This window comes from Sminthopsis crassicaudata, chromosome 5 (assembly GCF_048593235.1).
Source record: "Sminthopsis crassicaudata isolate SCR6 chromosome 5, ASM4859323v1, whole genome shotgun sequence".
Taxonomy (NCBI): domain Eukaryota; kingdom Metazoa; phylum Chordata; class Mammalia; order Dasyuromorphia; family Dasyuridae; genus Sminthopsis; species Sminthopsis crassicaudata.
This window is the reverse complement of record NC_133621.1, coordinates 113896714-113917766: the sequence shown is the minus strand read 5'-3', so window position 1 is coordinate 113917766 and position 21053 is coordinate 113896714. Positions and strand designations below refer to the sequence as shown.

The 21053-nt window shown below is 39.2% G+C and overlaps 1 protein-coding gene across 4 annotated transcripts in view; it reads left to right on the top strand.

Annotated features, from left to right (window-relative positions):
• The first annotated feature begins 10443 nt into the window (after positions 1-10443).
• AHCYL2 (adenosylhomocysteinase like 2) overlaps positions 10444-21053 on the top strand; it is a 139940-nt gene continuing 129330 nt past the window's right edge. For 2 of the 4 annotated variants that reach the window (XM_074267952.1, XM_074267951.1), the window contains exon 1: positions 10446-10947. In XM_074267952.1, the coding sequence (XP_074124053.1) occupies positions 10528-10947 (420 nt within the window). In that variant the 5' untranslated portion in view covers positions 10446-10527. Of the gene's footprint in view, positions 10948-21053 lie in introns of all 4 variants that reach the window. The other 2 variants (XM_074267953.1, XM_074267954.1) reach the window with 2 other exon arrangements.

Sequence of the window (21053 nt, the reverse complement as noted above, 5' to 3'; positions counted from 1 at the left end):
GATTAATCAATACATTGAAAAGCCCTGAAACTATATGTAGTGCATTATACCTGTGGATCTCCTTTCTCTGCAAAGGAATGGTCTGGAAGTCTTATATCCCTTCTCTGTAACCATATTTGGATTTCTAGATTCACTTTTGATTTGAAGTTGTTCATTACATTATTATACATTATTATAATCATTATGAATATTTTTTAGCTCTACTTACTTCACTCACTTACTTCACAATTCATGTAAGTTTACACTTCATATATCATATTAGCTGTTTCTTACCACAAAGTAATATTCCAGTGCATTTGTGTACCGCAATGTATTTAGGTAGCTAGTTTGGCAAAGTGGATAGAGTTTGTATCCCACAGTCAGGAAGCTTCATCTTCCTAAATTCAAATCTGGCCTCAAATACTTACTAGCTATGTGATCCTGAACAAATTACCTAACTCTATCTATCTCAGTTTCTTCATCTGCAAAATAAATTAGAGAAGGAAATGGCAAACTACTTCAGTATCTTTGCCAAGAAAACCCCAAATGGTGTCACAGAATTGGACACAATTGAAAAATAATTGAACAACAAATCATAATTTGTTTAGTCATTCTCCAATCAATGGACATCACTTTGTGTCCAAGTCTTACTATAAAAAGTGCTACTATAGAGATTTTAATGTATATAGATTAAAAAAAAATAAGGATATTCTTTGAGTTTAAGTCTAACAGCAAAATCTCCAAGTCCAACTGTATGGACATTTCAATCACTTTTTTGGGGAGTAATTACAAATTTCTTTCTAAAATGGTTGTACTGATTTACAGCTCCACCAACAATATATTAGTAAACCTATTTTTCCACAAGCCCACCAACATTTACTATTATCATCTTTTATCTTTATCAATTTATTGGATTTGAGATGAAACTTCAGGGTTGCTTCAATTTCCATTTCTTTTATTATTGAGAATAGATTTTTTTTAAAGAAACTTTTAATTGGCCCCCATCCCATCTCCTATATACCCTCTTCTCAGTAACTCTATTCTTTCTTGGCTTCTCAGTGTCCTGAATCTGACCAGGACCTCTTTGTCTTATCACCTCTCATGGGTTCAATTGTCAGCTCTATTTAGATGACTCCCAAATCTATATATTGAAGATTGATCTCTCCCCTCAGTGCTGTCTATTAAATATCTACAATTAGCTGTCCAACAGGCAGCTCAAACTCCACATTTCCAAAAGAGAACTGAGTTTATTTTCATTCAAACCCATCCTTAATCTCTTTTTCTGGTAAAATCACTACCATCCTGATTGTCATTGAAGTTCACCATCTGGAAAATCATCCATGACTCCATCTTCTCCCTCACTGTCCCTCATCCACTTCCATATCCAGTCAATTGTGGATAGAGTGCTGGATTTGAAGTCAGGAAAACTTAAATTCAAATTTTGATACTAGCTTTGCAATCACGGTCAAATCTTCTAACCTCTTTGTGCCTCAGTTTTTCATCTCTAAAATGGGAATTATAATACCTATAGTACTTACATCATAGGGTTATGAAATGCATGCTATAATATATATAAAAAGCTTTTCAAACTTTTAAGTGTTATATAAATATCAATTGTTAATTGATTCTTTCTTAGCCTCTCTTGAATCTGCTCCCTTTTCTTCATTCACTTCTACCTTTGTCAGTCCTTTCCTACATCTTATTGCAATAACCTCCTAATTGCCCTGCCTGCTGCCAAATGTCTCTTTTTCAATTCATCCTCCACCTTGCTGCCAAATTGATCCTAACACATAGATCTGACCAGATCACTTCTCTTATCAGGAAAAAAAAAGACTCCCTACCATGCTTACAACAAACCACACAATCCTGAGCATGGCATTGAAAGCTTTCCACAATATTGCTCTCACTTACTTCTCTGGTCTTATTTCATGTTATTGCCTTTAACATACTCCCTGTCAGTCAAATTGTCTTTCTTTCTCTTCATTGTACATGATATTCCATCTCTTGGCTCAGTGCTTTTGCTCCCAATAACTAGAATGCATTTTTCTTCATCTCTGGCTTTTGAATCCCTAGCTTCCTTGAAAACATAGCTCATGTGTCAATTATATGGGGATTTGCTTGATCCTTCCAATGGTTAGTCCTTCCTTCCTCTTGAAATTGCTTTACATTAGTTTATGAGTATTTATGTCAAATTGTAAATTGTAAACCCTTTGAGGGCTTTTTTGTTTTTGTCTTTCTAGCTCCCAGCAATTAGCACAGTGCCTTGCCTCAAATAAAATAATATATGTCAATTTTTAAAGCACTAAGGAGATATCAGTTTTTATCATTATGATAAGACATTCAATGGATAGTTCTATAACTGAACTGAATTTGGAGCCGGAAAAGCAGGATATGAATCCCACCTCTTTCACTTATTAAACCTATGAGATTGGGCAAGTCACATAACTCTTTTTCTCACCCATAAAATGAAGTTGGATTAGATTTCCTTTCCAAATCCAAATCCTTTGGACATTGTTTTGTAAATATCGAAAGGCTATGTAATTGTGAAATGGTGATCCTTATTACTATTGTTTTCGTTTCACCTTTTCAAATTTCATCATTCCTTTTTTTTTATTAGTCCCACTCTAAGAGCAGGGAGGGAATCAGCTTGGAAAAGCCGGAGAATTCTTGCTTTTAAAAGGACAGACATTGTCCACCAGAGGGTGCAGTGGACCTACTTTTTTTCCTTTTCTTTCCACGCCCCCCCCCCCCCACTATTCTTTTTCCTTTTTCTCCCAAGAATGTTTTTTTTTTCCTCAGTTACATGCATTGTTACCTGCATTTTTTTCCTTTTTTAAAAAAATTTTGAATTCCAAATTTCCTTTCTCCCTTTCTCCCTCCTCTCCCCTCTTTTTAAGGCATTCACTTTGATTGCACATGTATAACCTATATCAGATTGCTTGCCATCTCAGGGAGGAAAGAAAAAAAGGGAAGGAGGGATAGAATTTGGGACTCAAATCAAAAAATTGTTTTTACAAGTAATTGGAGAAAAGTAAAATATTAATTTTAAAAAGGCATGTACTTTGATAGAGATTATACATGGACAGTCATTTAAAACATATTTCCATATTAGCCATATTGCAAAAGAGAATACAGACCATAAATAAATAAAAATAAAAACCCAAGAGAAATAAAGAAAAAAATTTTAAAGTATACTTCAATCTTCATTCAGATTTTTTCTCTGGAGTTAGATAGCATTTTTCATCATAAGTTCTTTGGAATTGTCTTGTATATTGCATTGCTGAGAATAAGGCTGTTAGGCATTGAAGTGTCTGGAGCAACTGAGCTAGGAATGAGGAAGACTCATCTTCCAAAGTTCAAATCCAGTCTCATACACTTACTGGCTATGTAACTGGGCAAGTCACTTAACTTGTTTGACTTCATTTTTCATCTATAAAATGAGATGGAGAAGAAAATGGCAAACCATTCCAGGGAATGCTTGCCAAGGGTCAAATATGACTGAAACAACTCAACAACAACAGATTGTTGACAATAGCTAAGTTATTCAGTTTTACATTATCGTACACAATTGTATTATCATTGTACAATATTGCCTTTACTGTGAACAACAGTTCTTATAGTGACAAGATTATCCCATCATAATCATATTCCACATCTTGTATTGTCATCCCACCATTGATGGGCATCCTCTCAATTTCCAATTCTTTGCTACTATAAAAAGATAATGATAAGATCAAGACCAAGCTTCCTACTTTTTCTACATTCCCCCCAACATTTGGCATTTTTCTTTTCGGTCATATTAGCCAATGTGATAGTATTTCAGAGTTGTTTTAATTTGCATTTCTCTAATCAATAATAGCTTAAAACCCAGTTTCTTAAATTGTGTTTAAAACACTATATGGGACCTCATAACTGAATGTGGGGGTCATGAAATTATGATTTATTACCAGTAAATGCTTGATTTGTATACCCATTTTATATACCTATATACCCCAAATTGAGTAACAATTTCTCTGGTGAAAAGAGATCAAAAGTGGAAAAAGTTTAAGAAGCTCTAATTTAGAGTACAGTGGATCTATCTCAATCAAGGAACAAACCTTTGAAAGTTTCATAACTTGATAAATATGGAAATATGTATAGAAGAATTATACATGTTTATCATATATTGGATTAATTGATGTTTAGGGGAGGAGGCAAGGGGAGGGGAAAATTTGGAACACAAAGTTTTGCAAGGATCAGTGTTGAAAACTATTTTTACATGTATTTTGAAAATAAAAAATTATTATAAAAAAAGAAAGAAGTAATTTTTAAAAAATTTCATGACTGCTCATGCCTTGGGGGTTATTTGCACTTACCCTACAGACTTTATTTTAGTAGTAGCCACAGCTAAAGGCTTTGTTTACTTACTTACAGTGGAACCTTCCTCTAAAATTGCCTTGAAAATTACATTATTGTTCATAAATCAGGAGAGATTAGATTGAGAACTCAGAAACCCAGCTCAATAGCTTCCTAAACTCAGCACTACAAACTATTCTTGGAACCAAAGTTCTTGTATTTGGAGCACTTCTGTCTGAGTCTTTCTCATCCTGCTGACATCTTTCTAATTCCCTTCCCTCTGATTCAGTTTCATGGTCCTGAAATTGAGTGTTGTCCCAGATGTACATTTATTCATTTATTTTTAATTATAGTGACTTTTCACCTGTGGGAAAGCACTAATACCATAAGAACTTGCTTTCTAGCATGTAGGAAGGAGAAAAGAGGAAAGGGAAGTTTGCAGTTAAAGACATCATTCTGGGGCATGCATTTCTGAGACTCATATTCATCCTGAATGGGAAATGGGGCTATTTCTCCAGAACTTCTTCCCTAGTAATATTTTCTTTAGGAATGTCTAATTCTATAACCAGAACTTTGTAGTTCAGTCTTTGTGACCCCATTTGGAATTTTCTTGGCAAAGATACTGAAATGGTTTGCATTTCCTTCTCCATTTCATTTTATAGATGAGGAAACTGAGGCAAACAGGATTAACTAACTTAGCCAGGGTCACACAGCTAGTAAGTTGTCTGAGGCTGGATTTGAATTCATGAAGATAAATTTTCCTGATTTCAAGCTCAGATCTATCCTCTGCCCTGCCTAGCTGCCCTCAAAACCTTTAGGTTCAGTGAAACTGGATTCTTTCTTTCTTTTTTTTTTTTTTAAGTCAACTAGTTAATGAGTATTTATTAAGCACCAGACATTATGCTGGGGATAAAGGGAAAGGTGAAAAGAATCTCTGCCTATGAGATATTCACATCCTGATGGGAAGACAACATATAAACTATTATGTATAAGTAACATATGTACAGGATAAAGAAATAATCTTAAAGGGAAAACAAAAGCTTTAAGTAGGATTAGCTATTTGGATACCACCTCAAAAAAAATTTAGGTTAACCAAATGTGGGTGCAAATCTGACATTGGATATACCCCACTTTATTATAATCTCCATTGTAAATGTTGTTATCAAATAACTTTTTGGACATGTATACATATATTGTATTTAACTTATACTTTAAGTTTTTTTTATTTTATTAATTTTATAATTATACATTTTTGACAGTATATATGCATGAGTAATTTTTTTATAACATTATCTTTTGTATTCATTTTTCCAGATTTTCCCCTCCCTCCCTCTACTCTCTCCCCTAGATAACAGGCAATCCCATACATTTTACATGTGTTATAGTATAACCTAGACACAATATATGTGTGTAAATCCAATTTTCTTGTTGCACGTTAAGTATCAGATTCCGAAGGTATAAGTAATCTGGGTAGATAGACAGTAGTGCTAACAGTTTACATTCGCTTCCCAGTGTTCCTTCTCTGGGTTTAGTTGTTTCTGTCCATCACTGATCAGCTGGAAGTGAGTTGAATCTTCTTTATGTTGAAGATTTCCACTTCCATCAGAATACATCCTCATACAGTATTGTTGTTGAAGTGTACAGCGATCTTCTGGTTCTGTTCATTTCAATCAGCATCAGTTGATGTAAGTCTCTCCAAGCCTCTCTGTATTCCTCCTGCTGGTCATTTCTTACAGAGCAATAATATTCCATAACCTTCATATACCATAATTTACCCAACCATTCTCCAATTGATGGGCATCCATTCAACTTCCAGTTTCTAGCCACTACGAAAAGAGCTGCCACAAACATTTTGGCACATATAGGGTCCCTTTCCCCTCTTTAGTAGTTCCTTGGGGTATAAGCCCAGTAGTAGCGCTGCTGGGTCAAAGGGTATGCACATTTTGTTAACTTTTTGGGCATAATTCCAGATTGCTCTCCAGAATGGTTGGATTCTTTCACAACTCCACCAACAATGTATTAGTGTCCCAGAAACTGGATTATTTCAACACCAATCAATGTTTATTGAGCATGAGTTATATATATGGAACACAGATACTGGGAAGGGCATAATAAAGAAAAAAAAGAAAATAAGTTTTCTATATTGCAATCTAGTCAAGCAAACAGAGCACAGATAATTTTGCTTTTAGAATAGTGTATGACATTTACTAAGCCCTTAATAAAAAAATTGTTAAATTGCTCTGAATAATTCAGGAGCAGGCTAAGTCTCCATTATCAAAGCCTATTGTAGTTCTTCACGAAAGTTGCAGAGGAATCTACCTATGATCTGCCCTTTTCAGCTGGCTCTCCAGGAACAAAGTGCTTTCTCATTTGGAAAGCCTGAAAACCTGTCCCTGGAAATGACCTAGGAGGTTACCTAATCCAACTCTCCACTCAAAGCAGTAATCTCCCTACATCATCCCCAATCACTGTTAATTAAACCTACTTTTGAAGTCTATTTCAGTAATTGCTAGTGCAGTGTTGAGAGTTGTTTAAACTGAGGTGAGTAGAAAGGAGAGTTGAGAATGAAAGTCTTTAAACCATAGGATCCCATACAATTTAGAGCTCATATATGATTGCAATTTGGTGGCCTGCTCCTACTGGGAAGGGCTTTCACATAAAGGGAAAACATTAGCTTTTTTTCCCCCTTTGTTCATGTTCCTTATGTTTACCATCATAAAAAGTACAAATAAGTAATTTTCTCTATGGAATTAGATTTAACTTAAGGTCAACTCTATAGGAATGTTAATGTTACAATACATTTTTTTTCGGAGGAAGGAAGACTGAAAGAGAATGGAGGCTACTCCTATATTCTTAATTTAGACACTAAAAAATCCTGAATTGCAAGCCCAATTTCTACATCTGGAGTTGGAGGAAGGATAACTTTGTGGATGAGTTTTTGGAGGCTTACAGTTAACCTTAACACTTTCAGGTTTCCTTTAATTGAATTAACAACTTAAACACTAGTCTTAAGGTACTCTGTGGGATCACTCCTCAAACATGGTTCATGAACTTTCACTAGTGTTTTCAACTTTAATAGTCAATCAGAGGACATAATAAGATCAAAGTAAGATCATCCTAAGAATAGTAGCTACAAAAAAAAAAAATCCTCTTTCTCTCAACCTTCAGAACATTCTACATCTAACCACAGGGTCAATGGACAGAGTAGACACACACATAGCATGGACACATGGACACACATGAACCAAGGCTGATGTACTTCCTCTCCAGCTATGTAAGGGTTCCTGCCCGCCCAGCGGCCACCTCTGGCCCTGGCATCTTTCTAATTGAACTTTATTTCCAAATTCCTACAATAAACCCTTTATTTATCAATCTAAGTTTTCAGGCCTGTAAATTCATTTACAGGGGACACTGCGCCTCATGGGATTATCTTACCATCAATGCGCCTAGAATTGGGGTTTCTCCTTTCCTTTCCCTCATTACCAACACCTGACCTCCACTGTACTCAGATCTTGAAGTTGGAGATGAAACTAGACTACAGCCAATTGCAGATTTTCTCATCGTAAGGATGGTGAATGGGATCGAAGGTAGAATGATTCTTCTCCATTGTGTGGCTCAGAGATCATTGCCTCTACAACTCACAATACCTTTCTCTTGCCCCAGGCTGATAATATCAGTCTGCTCCTTTGCCCAACCAGTCTCTTAGCTATAGTTTTTCTCAGCTATGTCTAGATTTCCCCCCTAAATCCCCTGGGGATGAGGAGAGCAGTGCCCTTTCTCCAACATTCCTGAAAATGAAATTGAATTGTCCTCTCTAGATTGTCCTCTACCTCTTGTACCTCATACACACTGTTTTTGCCCCAGGCAAAAAAAAAAATTCTTAGTTACCATTTTGCTTGAAATGAAGGTCACAGTGTTTCCCAGGGAGAACCAGAGGGAGCACGTTGGTTTTGGAGTCTTGATTGCAAGGTAATCAAAAGAAAGTACTTTCTCTGCTTTACTTCTTCTAATTGCTAAATGAAGAGACTGAATCCCTTCTTGCCTATCAGACATGAAGAACAAATGTGACAATTAAGGAACTCCATGGAGGAATGGCATACAATTGGGACAAATGGGAGTTATCAAACTGGAACAAGGCCTTGGGCTGAATAGCACAGGAAGGAGAAGCTATTGCTATGCATACTCACATGTGAAGGGGGGCACTGGGGTGAGGGAGAGCAGGAAGGCACAAGCCAAGCTCAGGTGACCAACCCTTTTGGCCTCCTTGGTAGGCAGCTGCTGCCGGCTTCATTTGCTGCACACCAGGTGGCTAGATACTAGTTCCTCTGTGTATTTCCAGGAGGAAGGGAGAGATAAATCAGTTACTGAACTGTTAATCCTTCTAAACAGCTGGAAGATGGAGCTCCCCGCTCATGCTCTGGCAGAGGGAGGAAATTCTCTCGGAAAGAAAGCTGAGAGGAAGGAGGTCTAGCATCTGGGCTTTGTGGAAATAAAGGTGCTCGCTGGACTTCCAAGTAGCCATGTCTGCCGCAGCTACTGAATTGAGGGAGGCAGAACTGGGGACAGGGTCATTGGATGATTTCATCATCAGATGCAAGGATTTAAGCTGAAAGGTTAAAGGTCATTTAACCCAATTCCCTCACTTTGCATATGAGAAAGCTGAAGCCCAGAAATGGTTAAAGTGACCCGCTTATGGCCACAAAGGCTGAAAGAGCTGGCACTGAGGATGGTACCATCTCCACCAAGTAGGTGGGTAAGACCCAAGTTGGACAGAGCTCTAGGATTGGCTCCTGCCTCCCTCCCTCCAGATGAAAACGTGGCCCTCGTGGTCCACACACAAGAAATATCTTTGGGGACGTGCAGACCAACGCCTGCTGTCTCCATACATGAGTCACTTCCTCTTTGCTGACACCCATTTTCCCTTTCTGTAGATTAGGACTGAGAATGATGGGGCTGAGCAAACGGCTTTTGAAGATGGTTTTTCTCAGCAAGGTTCATGTCCCAAATATTTCCCACAATGCTCATCCCCCCCCTTTCTTTCCCTCAACGTAAGGGGTGGTTTTCTGCTCTTCATGTGACATAGTTCGCTCCATTTTACTTCCCCATGTCTCTTTTTCCAGTACATTCCTTTTCCACCCCGAGTTTCTTTTTTTATATCATCACAATAAGTGGAATTATGCCCACGCCCTCTAAGTGTGCCATACTAAAGTTAGAGCATTGCGCTCTTTCTTGTCTTGTGTTAGGCAAGTGGTTCTCAAAAGGTCATTTATTTCGTCTGAGACTAAACCGCTGACTGTCAGGGCCGGGTTATGGAAGCATCCGTATCCCAGAGGGCCCCCAGCTACAACCAAGCGGTCCGGAGGCAGGACGGGCAGCGCTGGCCCCACACGAACATCTCGGGGCTGCCGTCTCGTCCCCTGGCGACCTTGCTTAAGTCACCATTCTCTGACGGGGGCTCCCTCAGCAGTCAATATGGAGGAGGTAGGGCTGGGTGACCTCTGGATTTCCTTCCAACGCCTGACACTATGAATAAAAAGCCGCGTTCCAGCTCCAGCGGAAGGCCAGGCACCCGATATCGTGCCCTTCCTTTAAATGCCGGGCCACGGGAACGTGGCCACCCTGGGAATCGGTCAGAGCAGCGGGGCGTGCTCTTCATCATCCCCCTCTCCCTTCCATGTGCTTGGCGATTATCTTTCCCTTTAAATCGCATCTCCTCCGGATGCCCTCTCCTCTCCCAAACCGCGCATCCCAGCCAACCCCGTTCTCCTTCCTCCCGCTGCCCCGCCCCCTAGCGCCCCAAACTGAGCCACTCCGGGAGAGAAAGAGCCAAGTTCCGCGGGAGCGGCCCAAGAAGAACTACAATTCTCGTGGGGCTTTGCGGGCCGGTCGGCTCTTTGCGCGCGCAGAGCACGTCGGGGACTGAGGTCCCGCCGCTCCTCCTTTGGCGCGTGGAGCCCAGGGCAAGCGTACTACAAGTCCCGTGGCGCCGCTCGAGCGGGGAGCGGGGGTGGGGCTGGGAGCCGGGGTGAGGGTGGAGTGGGGTGGGAGGAGAGTGAGGGAGGCGGAGGCGGAGGAGGAGGACCGGGAGTGGGATGGGGGAGGGGAGGAGGAGAGGGGGGCGGGGCCGAGCGGGAGCCGGAGTCTGAGGCGGCAGTGGCGGCGGCGGCGGCGGCGGTAGCGGCAGCGGCAGCAGCGAGAGTAGCGGGGACGGCGATGTCTGTGCAGGTCGTGTCAGCAGCTGCTGCCACCAAGGTGCCTGAGGTGGAGCTGAAGGACCTCAGCCCCCCGGATCCCGAACCGCAGCTCGGGATGAGCGCGGCGGCCGTGGCCGCCATGACCCCTCCGGCGGGCGCCGGGGACCCTGAAGCCCCGGCCCCGGCCCCGGCCCCCGCCTCGGCCCCGGCTCCGGTTCTGGCTGCGGCTCCGGCGCTGGCCCCGGCCGCGGAGCGCCCCCCGGCCCCCGGCCCCGCCGCCCTCAGCCCCGCCGCCGCCCCGCCCGCCGGGAAGGTGCCGCAGGCGTCGGCCATGAAGCGGAGCGACCCGCATCACCAGCACCAGCGGCACCGCGACGGCGGCGAGGCCCTCGTCAGCCCCGACGGCACGGTCACCGAGGCGCCGCGCACCGTCAAGAAGGTACTGGGGCCCGGGCCGGCGGCGCGGGGGGCGGGGCGGGGGCGTCCTGAGCCCCGGGGGAGCCCGCTGGGCACACCCCCGAGCCTCCCGGTGCGGGGAGCTCGGCTCCTGTGACAGGACCATGTGTTCTTGTGAGTGTCTGGCGAGGAGCGCCCTCCCCGCCTTCCTCCTCCCCGAGGGCCCGGCCGCGGGAGATCCCCGCTGCTCGCGGCGGAGGATCTGCGCCCCCTCCCCGCCGGGGAGCGCACTCACACGCTCTCCCCTTCCTCCTTTCTCTCCCCCTCCTCCCCGCCCCCCTCCTCCCAGCACCTCTCTTCTCTCTCTTTTCCCACTCTCCTTTTCTGTCTTCTTTCCCCCTTCTCTCCTCCCCTCCCTTCTCTCTCCCCTCCTCCTTTTCCCTCCTCCTCTGCTCTCATTCCTCCTTTCTCCTCTTCCTCTTCTCCCTCCTTCTCTCCCCTCTTTCCCTTCTCTTTCTCCTTATTCCTGCCCCTCTCTTTCTGTCCCCGGGGCACCTGTCTTTTCTTTCTCCTTTCCTCTCCCTCCCACCCTCTCCCTTTCTCTGTGTCTCTCTCCCCTTCTCTCTCACTCTCTCGGTGTCTCTCTCCTCCCCCCTCTTCCTCCCTTCCTCCCTCTTTCTCTCTTCCTCTCTCTTCCCTTTTTCTCCCCTTTCTCTATCTGTCCCTTCCCCCCCTCTTTCCCTCCCCCCATCCCCATTTGAGTATTTTTCTTCCTACTCATTGGGGAATGAAAACCTTGAGAATGAGATAATAATTATTTACTCTAAACCAGGGGTCTTCATCTTTTGGTATCATGAGCTCTTTTGGCAAATCTGGGGAAGCCTGTGTACCCTTCTCAGATTCATATTTTAAAATGCATAAAATAAACACATAGAATTATCAAGGAAACTATTGAAATGAAGAAATCATTTTTCCTCATCCAGATTCATAGATTTCCTGAAATTCATGAGATTTCTTTAAATCTCTATGCATTCAGGAGGGTGTATAGACTTCTTGTTGCTTGGAAGAAAAGAAGTCATTTTACCACTCAACCTTTCTGCTTTATGAATACCAACTCCTGGGATTGCTATCTTTGCTTCTCCAGTGGTTTATGAGGACTTCTCATTTCTTCCTTTTTGCTCACCATTTTTAGTGAGCAAGTCTGATTGATACCAAGTGCATTAACACATTCTAGTACCTCACCTCTTGTCCAGAAGAGAGGAAGAGATTTATTTGATTCTTGCCTTATCCAGTAACCTATCTCCTACCCATTTGCTAGACAATAAATTCTGTGATGAAAATGTCTTTTCCTGAGTCCCTCTTCTCATGACCTGAATGTGCAGTAGGAAAAAATGTCCACTAAGCCTGAAAGGGGTTAGTTGTGGGTTTTGGTACCCAAAGTCAAATTTCTTTATTAAATGCCCTTGATAAATATTGGCTTCCTAGTCTCTTTTCCCATCTTTTATGCTAAAGTGCCAGTCATTATGTTAAAGAAATTTCACTTTTGCTCTATAGATAGGACTGCTACATTTCCCTCTCTTCCTCACCATGGTCACTGAATTATTTCATCTTTGGCAATGTGGAGAAGAACATGATTCACTTTTTTCTTCTTTGATGGGTGATGCATTTAAATGCTATTCATCTCTTAAAAATCACATTGTTTTTTGTTTTAAATAGACCTTGAAAGAATAATTACTTAAAACAAAGATATGCAACTTCTTCGTTGTGGTCTCTTGATTAATAGATGAAATTAGTGACTCGTTAGGATCTTTTTTCCTTGATCTAATTCTTTTCACTTGCTAGTGTTCTCTTTTCATTCCCACTATCAACAGTTTTTCATTTAAAATGAATTATTTGAAGCTTTTGGGCTTCTCTCTTTAAAAATTAATTTTTATTGAGAACCTTATTTTACAAACATTGTTGTCATTTCATAATGTTGTCCCCATAGGATCTTTCTTCCCTTGTGATAAAATATAATGAAGCAAAACTAATCATATCTGACAGTATTATGTACGCCTCATTCTGCACCTGTAGTCTGCCTCCCAGTAGTAGTTTTCTGAAGTTGTATTGTATTGTATTGATGAGTTCTAAAATTCTTCATTGTTGTTTTCCTTTAAATTATTGTGATTGTAGTTTAAATTGTTTTGGTTCAGTTTATATATTCTGTATCATTTTTAAGAAGCCTTTTCAGGTAATTTTAAATTATGCATTGATAAACTGCAGTTTGTTGAACTCTTCTTTAGTTGCTTCCCGCCTACTTTGTTAGCTATTCTTTTGCTGCTCCAAAAACAGCATTTCTATAAAAAAATTTTTACACTTATGGGACTTTTTCTCTGGATTTCTTAAAGCATTATTTCCTAATGGACACTCATTACATTAGAACGGAATGAACCCTGATACCTTCATGCTCCTGGCACTTGAATAGGATATTTGAATTATATTCTACACAAGTTGATGTGTATCTGTGAACAAATTTCCTCCTTTTGTGATTCCTTCTATTTACCTGTGAAATGGGAATGTAAAAATCAATTACCATGAACTCTTGAGAGGAAAATTATGAGATAAATTGAAAATGAGGATGGTACAATTAAAATGTAAACTTGAGGTTTCATAATTTCTCATTTGTGTGGCAAATATTTAGCATATTTTTACCTGCAGAACTTGCTTGAAACCTAGATACTGCTCTCTCCCCCCCCCCCCAGGCTGGGGTTAAGTGACTTACCCAGGGTCACACAGCTAGGAAGTGTTAAGTGTCTGAGACCAGATTTGAACTCGGGTCCTCCTGAATTCAAGGTTAGTGCTCTATCCACTGCACCACCTAGCTGCCCTTGAAACCTAGATACTTTTAAAAAGCTTAAAAATTTGATATGCCCTATGCTTAAAAAAAGAACAGTTTCAATCTGATAAAACTAGGCTCAATTTTAAAAAATTCTAGAGTTTCTGACCATTCTACTTTGTCACTGAACATCAAATTGCCTTTGTCCCCACTCCTCACATCATTCATATATAGGTACTGAGATCAGAATGTATTCTATAGCTTTATTTATTTATTTTTTGCTGAGGCAATTGGAGTTAAATGACTTTTTGCTCAGGGTCTCACAGCTAGGAAGTGAGGCCAGGTTTGAACTCAGGTCCTCCTGACTTCAGGGCTGATGCTCTATCCACTGTGCCACCTAGCTGCCCCATATTCTACAGCTTTTTAGAGAATACTGATTGATTTTTTTTTTTTTTAACTTAGATGAAAGGCCATTTTTGGGCCTCATTTCTTACCTAGGCTTAACCACTGAATAGGTGTTACTTCAGACAAACTGAGACCTGGGAAGGAACTTTAAAAGACTAAGGTCTCCCTCTGCATCTGGGACCATCTCATCATCTTGACTTATATCTTGCCTCTTGACCCAGATGGCTCTGGAGGGAAAAGTGAGGCTGGTGACTTTGCACAGCACTGCCTCACTTAAATCCAATTCATTTGCAAGTCATGATATGACTTTCCCATTGTCATGGTCCTCTTTGAGAACAAGGACAAACAACCATCACAAAGAACGAATTACCCTCATCCTTGCAAAAAAATTTTTTGCACTTGCTGATGGCATTAAAACTTTAAAGCTGGGAAAGTAAACATTTCAAACTTATATAGAGAGGAACAGTATATCATGATGAAGTATATTTTAAATCTTTGTATATAATCTTGTCTTTTTCCTGGTTGACAAATTGTTTAAATAAAAATAAACACATAAAATTCCCCAGGGTTATGTGTTAAATTCACTAGAGAGGGAGTGGTCTGGTTTTGATGTACTGAATTTCTTTATAATTCTCTTGTGGTCTGTTTAAATGATCATTATGACCTTCACTGCTAGCTGCACTTATTACAGTGTAGGGAGAATTAGAGACATGGAAATATTTGCCTTTGATTATGTAGCAGGTGACTTATTCATTTCATTTTATTTTACAAGTGTCACATGCTTATTTATTTTACATTATTTTTCCATTGATGGTTTTCCCCAAATCTGTTCATGTATCTGCTGGCTTTGTATTTAGTTCCTTTACAATATGAGGGGCCAAAAAGCCTCACCTTTTTAAGGCAGGAGCCTGAATTGTGTGTGTGTGTGTGTGTGTGTGTGTGTGCGCGCGTGCGTGTGCATGTGTGCGTGCGTGTGTGTGTGTGTCTGCCTCTATTTCATCAATTTATAGTGCACTGGAAACAGAATTTGTTGTGTGTGTGTGTGTGTGTGCACGTGTGTGTGTGCGTGTGTGTGTGTCTGCCTCTATTTCATCAATTTATAGTGCACTGGAAACAGAATTTGTTTTTCTCCCTAGTATATATTATTATTTTAGAGATCCTTCTACAAAACCAAGAATTTTTGGAAGAAGAAATGATTTGTGAAATAAAAGGAAGTTGCTTTCATATGAAAAGAGCAGCAGCATTGAAAGGATAGTCTTTCAGTGTGGAAGAATGAAAAATATCAGTGTTTGGAGAACAAGGCAAATTTACTTCATGAGAGAAGTTCCAAATTTATTAGACTAAAATTCTTACACTAAGCCCATGAATCTTACCTGGTTTGTGTTTGTGTTAATTCTAGTGATGAATCCATCTGACCATATGGTTTACTTTATTATTTGATAGATGAATCAGGTGTTTGTCATACTGACAGTGAAGCTGTTTCACTAGTGTTTAGCCTTGTCTTAAATGGTTGCCTGGGGATAATGAACTGGGTCATGTTGTGGCAGGTTTGCCTTTAGCTCTTTGAGCTCTTGATGTGATTGTCAATGACTAAAACTTGTATGACTTAGATTTAGACATAAGACTTTGAGAAATTGAAAAAACTTTCTTCTAGTAAGGGAAGTGAGTATTGCTTAGAATTTTTAAAATCTTTTTTTTAAAATAATAGCTTTTTTATTTTCATAATACATGCAAGATAGTTTTCAACATTCACCTTGCAAAACCTTGTATTCCAAATATTTCTCTTCCTTCCCCCCACTCCCTTTCCTTAGACAGCAAATAATCCAATGTGCGTTAAACGTGTATTGCTTAGAATTGAATAAGGCAAATGACAATTTGATTTATTCCTCCTTCCTCTTACTTTCCAGAGACTGCAACTGACTTTTGGTCTACTTCCAAAAAATCCTTGAGTCTTAAGTAGATCCCCAAAGATTTCTGGTGTAGGACCCAAATTTGGATCAAATTCTAATGCCTGTTTGAATTGAGTAATCAGAATTGGACAAGGGAGAACTGGACAAAGACCTTAAGAGTTCCTTACTTATTTCATCATCTTATAGGTGAAGCAGTTGAAATAGAGAAAGCTTAAATGACTTGTCCAAGGAAACAAAACTAAATAATGTCAGTTTTGTTTATTATAGAATCATCTAAAACTAACCTATTTCTAGGTAGTGAATGGAAGCCTTTTGGAACAGAGATGATCCTGGTTTAATATGGATAATTGTCTGCCTTGTTTCCCTTTCCTTCCTACCTAAGTTCATTGGGGCATATTTTCAGATCTACTTTCTTGAGTATAAATATTTGTTTCTAGATTTTGGCATAAAGTAAAGGGTAACTTATTTGAATCAGTTCTTTTCCTTGTTATTTCATAGGTGGAGAGTTTCAGGAAGATGACCGTAGTCAGCTAACATTTTAATAAGTGCCTGTGCTTTGTCCTGACTAAAAAAAAAAAAAAAAAAAAATTAGTCTCTGCTCTCAAGGAGCTCACAATCTAAAAGGGAAAACAATATGCGTACAACTATATACAAGCAAGATATATACAGGATAAATTGGGATAGTTTTCTTCCCTCTTTATTTTTTTTCTCAGTTACATGTAAAAAAAATTTTAAGCATTCAAAAAAAAGTTTTACTTCCAAATTCTCTTTCACCTTCCCTCTTCCCCTTCCTTGAAAAAGCAAGCAGTTTAAGAGATTATACATGTGTAGTCATGTAAAACATTTCTATTAGCCATGTTGTAAAAGAAAACACAGACCAAAAAAAAAAAAAAAGCCAAGAAAAACAAAAAAAAGTTTAGAAAGTATGGTTTCAATTTACATTGAGACTCCATCAATTCTTTCTCTGGAGATAGATAGCATTTTTTATCATAAATCCTTCAGAATTGTCTTAGATCATTGTATTTCTGAGAATAATCATGTGATTCACAATTAATCATTGTGCAGTATTGCTGTTACTTTGTATAATGTTCTCCTGGCTCTATTCACTTTACATCAGTTCATATAAACTTTCCTAGATTTTTCTGAAAGCATCCTGCTTGTCATTTCATACATTACAAAAATAATATTCCATCATCATCATCATGTGCCACAGCTTGTCCAGCAATTCTTTAATTGATGGGTAGTCCTCAATTTCTGTTGGGGAGAGTCTTAAAGAGAAAACTATAGATTGAAGAAGACTGGAAAAGGTTTCTTGAAGAAGGTGGGACTTTGGCTGAGATTTGAAGAAAGACAGGAAACCTAGCAGGAGGGAGAGTGTTCTAGACATGAAAGGTAACCAATGAAAATACTTTTGATTTGAAGCTAGTTAGTCTTTTGTGAGAGAATGTTGCAAAAAACATTAGTGCATCAAAGAGTCCCTAAAGGGGGGGCAGGGTGGGGAGAGAAATAAAGTGTAGAAAGACTAGAAAGGAAGGATTGGGCAAGGTGAGGAAAATTTTTGAAAGCCCAAAAGATTTTATATTTGATCTTTGAGGTAATAATAACTGAAATTTATTGATAAGGATAGTAATAAGGTCAGATCTACATCTTAAGGTCAGTTTGACAGCTGAATGAAAGATGTAAGGAGACTAACTAGCAGGTAACTGCAATAGTTGAGACTTTAAGATTATGAAGGTTTGGTACCAGGATGGGTGCAGTGTCAGGGTGTATAGGAAAGATCTTTTTTTTTTTTTTTTTTTTTAGAATTTTTTTTCCCCACAGTATATATGCATGAGTAATTTTTTAAAATAATATTATCCCTTGTATTCATTTTTCCAAATTATCTCCCCCCCTCCTTCCACTCCCTCCCCCCCATGACAGGTAATCCCATACATTTTACATGTGTTACAATATAACCTGGATACAATATATGTGTGTAAATACTATTTTCTTGTTGCACATTAAGTATTAGATTCCGAAGGTATAAGTAACCTGGGTAGATAGACAGTAGTGCTAACAATTTACATTCACTTCCCAGTTTTCCTTCTCTGGGTGTAGTTATTTCTGTCCATCATTGATCAACTGGAAGTGAGTCGGATCTTCTTTATGTTGAAGATACTTCCATCAGAATACCTCTTCATACAGCATTGAAGTGTACAGCGATCTTCTGGTTCTGTTCATTTCACTCCTGCTGGTCATTTCTTACAGAGCAATAATATTCCATAACCTTCATATACCATAATTTACCCAACCATTCTCCAATTGATGGGCATCCATTCAACTTCCAGTTTCTAGCTACATCAAAAAGAGCTGCCACAAACATTTTGGCACATACAGGTCCTATAGGAAAGATCTTAATAACGTAGAAACAACATGACTTGACCCCCTGAATGATTATAGAGAGAGAGACAGAAAGAGCAAGAAAGAGAATATATGACATCGGATTGTAGTTGTGAGTCTGGGTGACTATTGTATTCTGCAGGAATAAGGAAGTTAGGAAATAGGAGATAAAGCTAATGAATTTCAACTTTGGGATTGTTGAGTTTAAGATGCCTGTGGATCATTAAGTTTGGTATATCTAAAAGGGTTGAACAAGTAGATCTGAGAATAATCTCCATTGATCATTGAAACGGTGAGACCTGATAAAATCAACCAAGTAGATATTATAGAACAAAGGTTGAAAATTGTTATCCATTGGTCAAAATCCAAATATCCTTTTTGGGTCAATCAATTCTGTTTCACCATTAGTCCTCTGGAATCACAGTGGTTCATTGCAGTGGTTCGAATTCTTAAGACTTTGAAAGTTTTTGTTTTTCCATATAGTGTTATGTTATCATATTATTATATTTGAGAAAAGCAACTATGAAAAACTTAGAACTCTAATCATTATAATGACCAAATGTGACTGGATGAGTGATGTTGGCTCTGAAAGCAAGAAGACCTAAGTACCAGTCCTGCTTCTGACATATATATTTATAACTTCTTGGAATAGGGAGGTGAGACATCATATAAAGTTCAGTTCTGGGCATCATAGTTTAAGAAATACATTGATACATAGGAGAGCAATCTGAGGGATCTCCAGTTATGTAAGATAATGTAGGATCTTGAGTCATAATATAAGGATCTATTGAAGGAACTGGATATTTAGCCTGGATAAAAGAGAGTTGGAATATAACATCTGTGTTCAGATATTTGAAGGTATTTCATGTATAAAATTGGATTATATTGTTTGACTCCAGAAGACAAGAAGCTATAGGTAGAAGAGAAAAGGTTAGCCTTGATGTCAGGAAAAATTAGTAACAATTCAAATTGTACAGAAATAGAATGGTATGCCTCAAAAGGTTTGGGGTTTTCTTTCCTTGGAGGCATTCAAGTAGAAGTTGCATAATTACTTACTGGGTATATTTTAGTGGATATTCTTTTGTGTATGGATTAGACTAAGTGGCTATTGAGATGCCTTCCAATTCTTAAATTCTTTGATTTTGTGATTCTAATTATACAACTAATAAATATGAAGAAAGCTGAAAAGAAATTTGTGAGTCAGTATATAAGCTCCAGTAAACTAAATATCTTAGTTGATAAGGGGTATGTACTGAGGACAAAGCTAAGACCATCCTAGATAGTTAAATGAAGTTCTGAATGGCAAGTATCTTTGTTTATCTTAGCTTCTTATCAACTTTTCTAGGATAATTTCTGGGACCATGATGTCCCTGTGTATATTCCTTCTAAGAAGCAAAAATACAATAAAGAAATTAGAGGCCTCTTTACTCAGTCATGAGACATATACAATGTCCCTTTCCTTTTTAGGACAAATATTTGGAGGAGTTTTACTTTTATTTTAAACAAAGTTTCTATTGAAGGAATACCAACCTCTCTGTGATTCTCATCAATCTCCACAGACACATAGTTGATAAAACTTTATTAGTTTCATGGCTAATTATCACACCAGATTTCTGTAATCACACAAACATTAGCTAAAGCCTGCAATGTCTACTGGTAAATGGAGGAAAATTTTTGCAAAAAGTTTCTCTTAAAAAGATTTCATTTCTAAGATATAGGGAACTTGATTCAAATTTAGAATAAGATCTCATCATCTCCCATGAATTTAATTATCATCTCTATGCTGATGATTCTCAAAATTTATCCCTTCTACTCCAAACTCTCTATTGACCTACATATAGTCTCTTATCTCTGATTGCCTTTCAGATATCTCAAACTGGATGTCCAAAAGACATCTTAAACTCAATATATTCAAAACAGAACTCAATATTTTCCCCCTAAACCCTATCTTAGCCACTTCCTTATTATTGTAGAGAGCAACACCATTTTCCTAGTTTCCTAGGCTTATACTTAGGAGTCATTTTAAGAGTCCTCATTATCTCTCACTCCCCATTTCTAATCTGTTGCCAAGGTTTGTCAATTTTACCCTTGCACCAACTTTCAAATACAGCCCCCCCCTTCTCTGATACTGCTACCCCTCTGGTTTAGGCCCTCATCATCTTTTTTTTTTTCCTTTTTTTTTTCTATAGCTTGTTATTTACAAGATATATGCATGGGTAATTTTTCAGCATTGACAATTGCAGAAGCTTTTGTTCCAACTTTTCCCCTCCTTCCCCCGGCCCCTTCCCCCAGATGGCAGGTTGACCAATACATGTTACATATGTTAAAGTATAAGTTAAATACAATATATGTATACTTGTCCATATAGTTATTTTGCTGTACAAAAAGAATCAGACTTTGAAATAGTGTACAATTAGCCTGTGAAGGAAATCAGAAATGCAGGCAGACAAAAATAGAGGGACTGGGAATTCTATGTAGTAGTTCATAGTCATCTCCCAGAGTTCTTTCACTGGGTGTAGCTGGTTCAGTTCATTACTGCTCTATTGGAACTGATTTGGTTCATCTCATTGTTGAAGAAGGCCATGCCCATCAGAATTGATCTTCATATAGTATTGTTGTTGAAGTATATAATGACTGGTC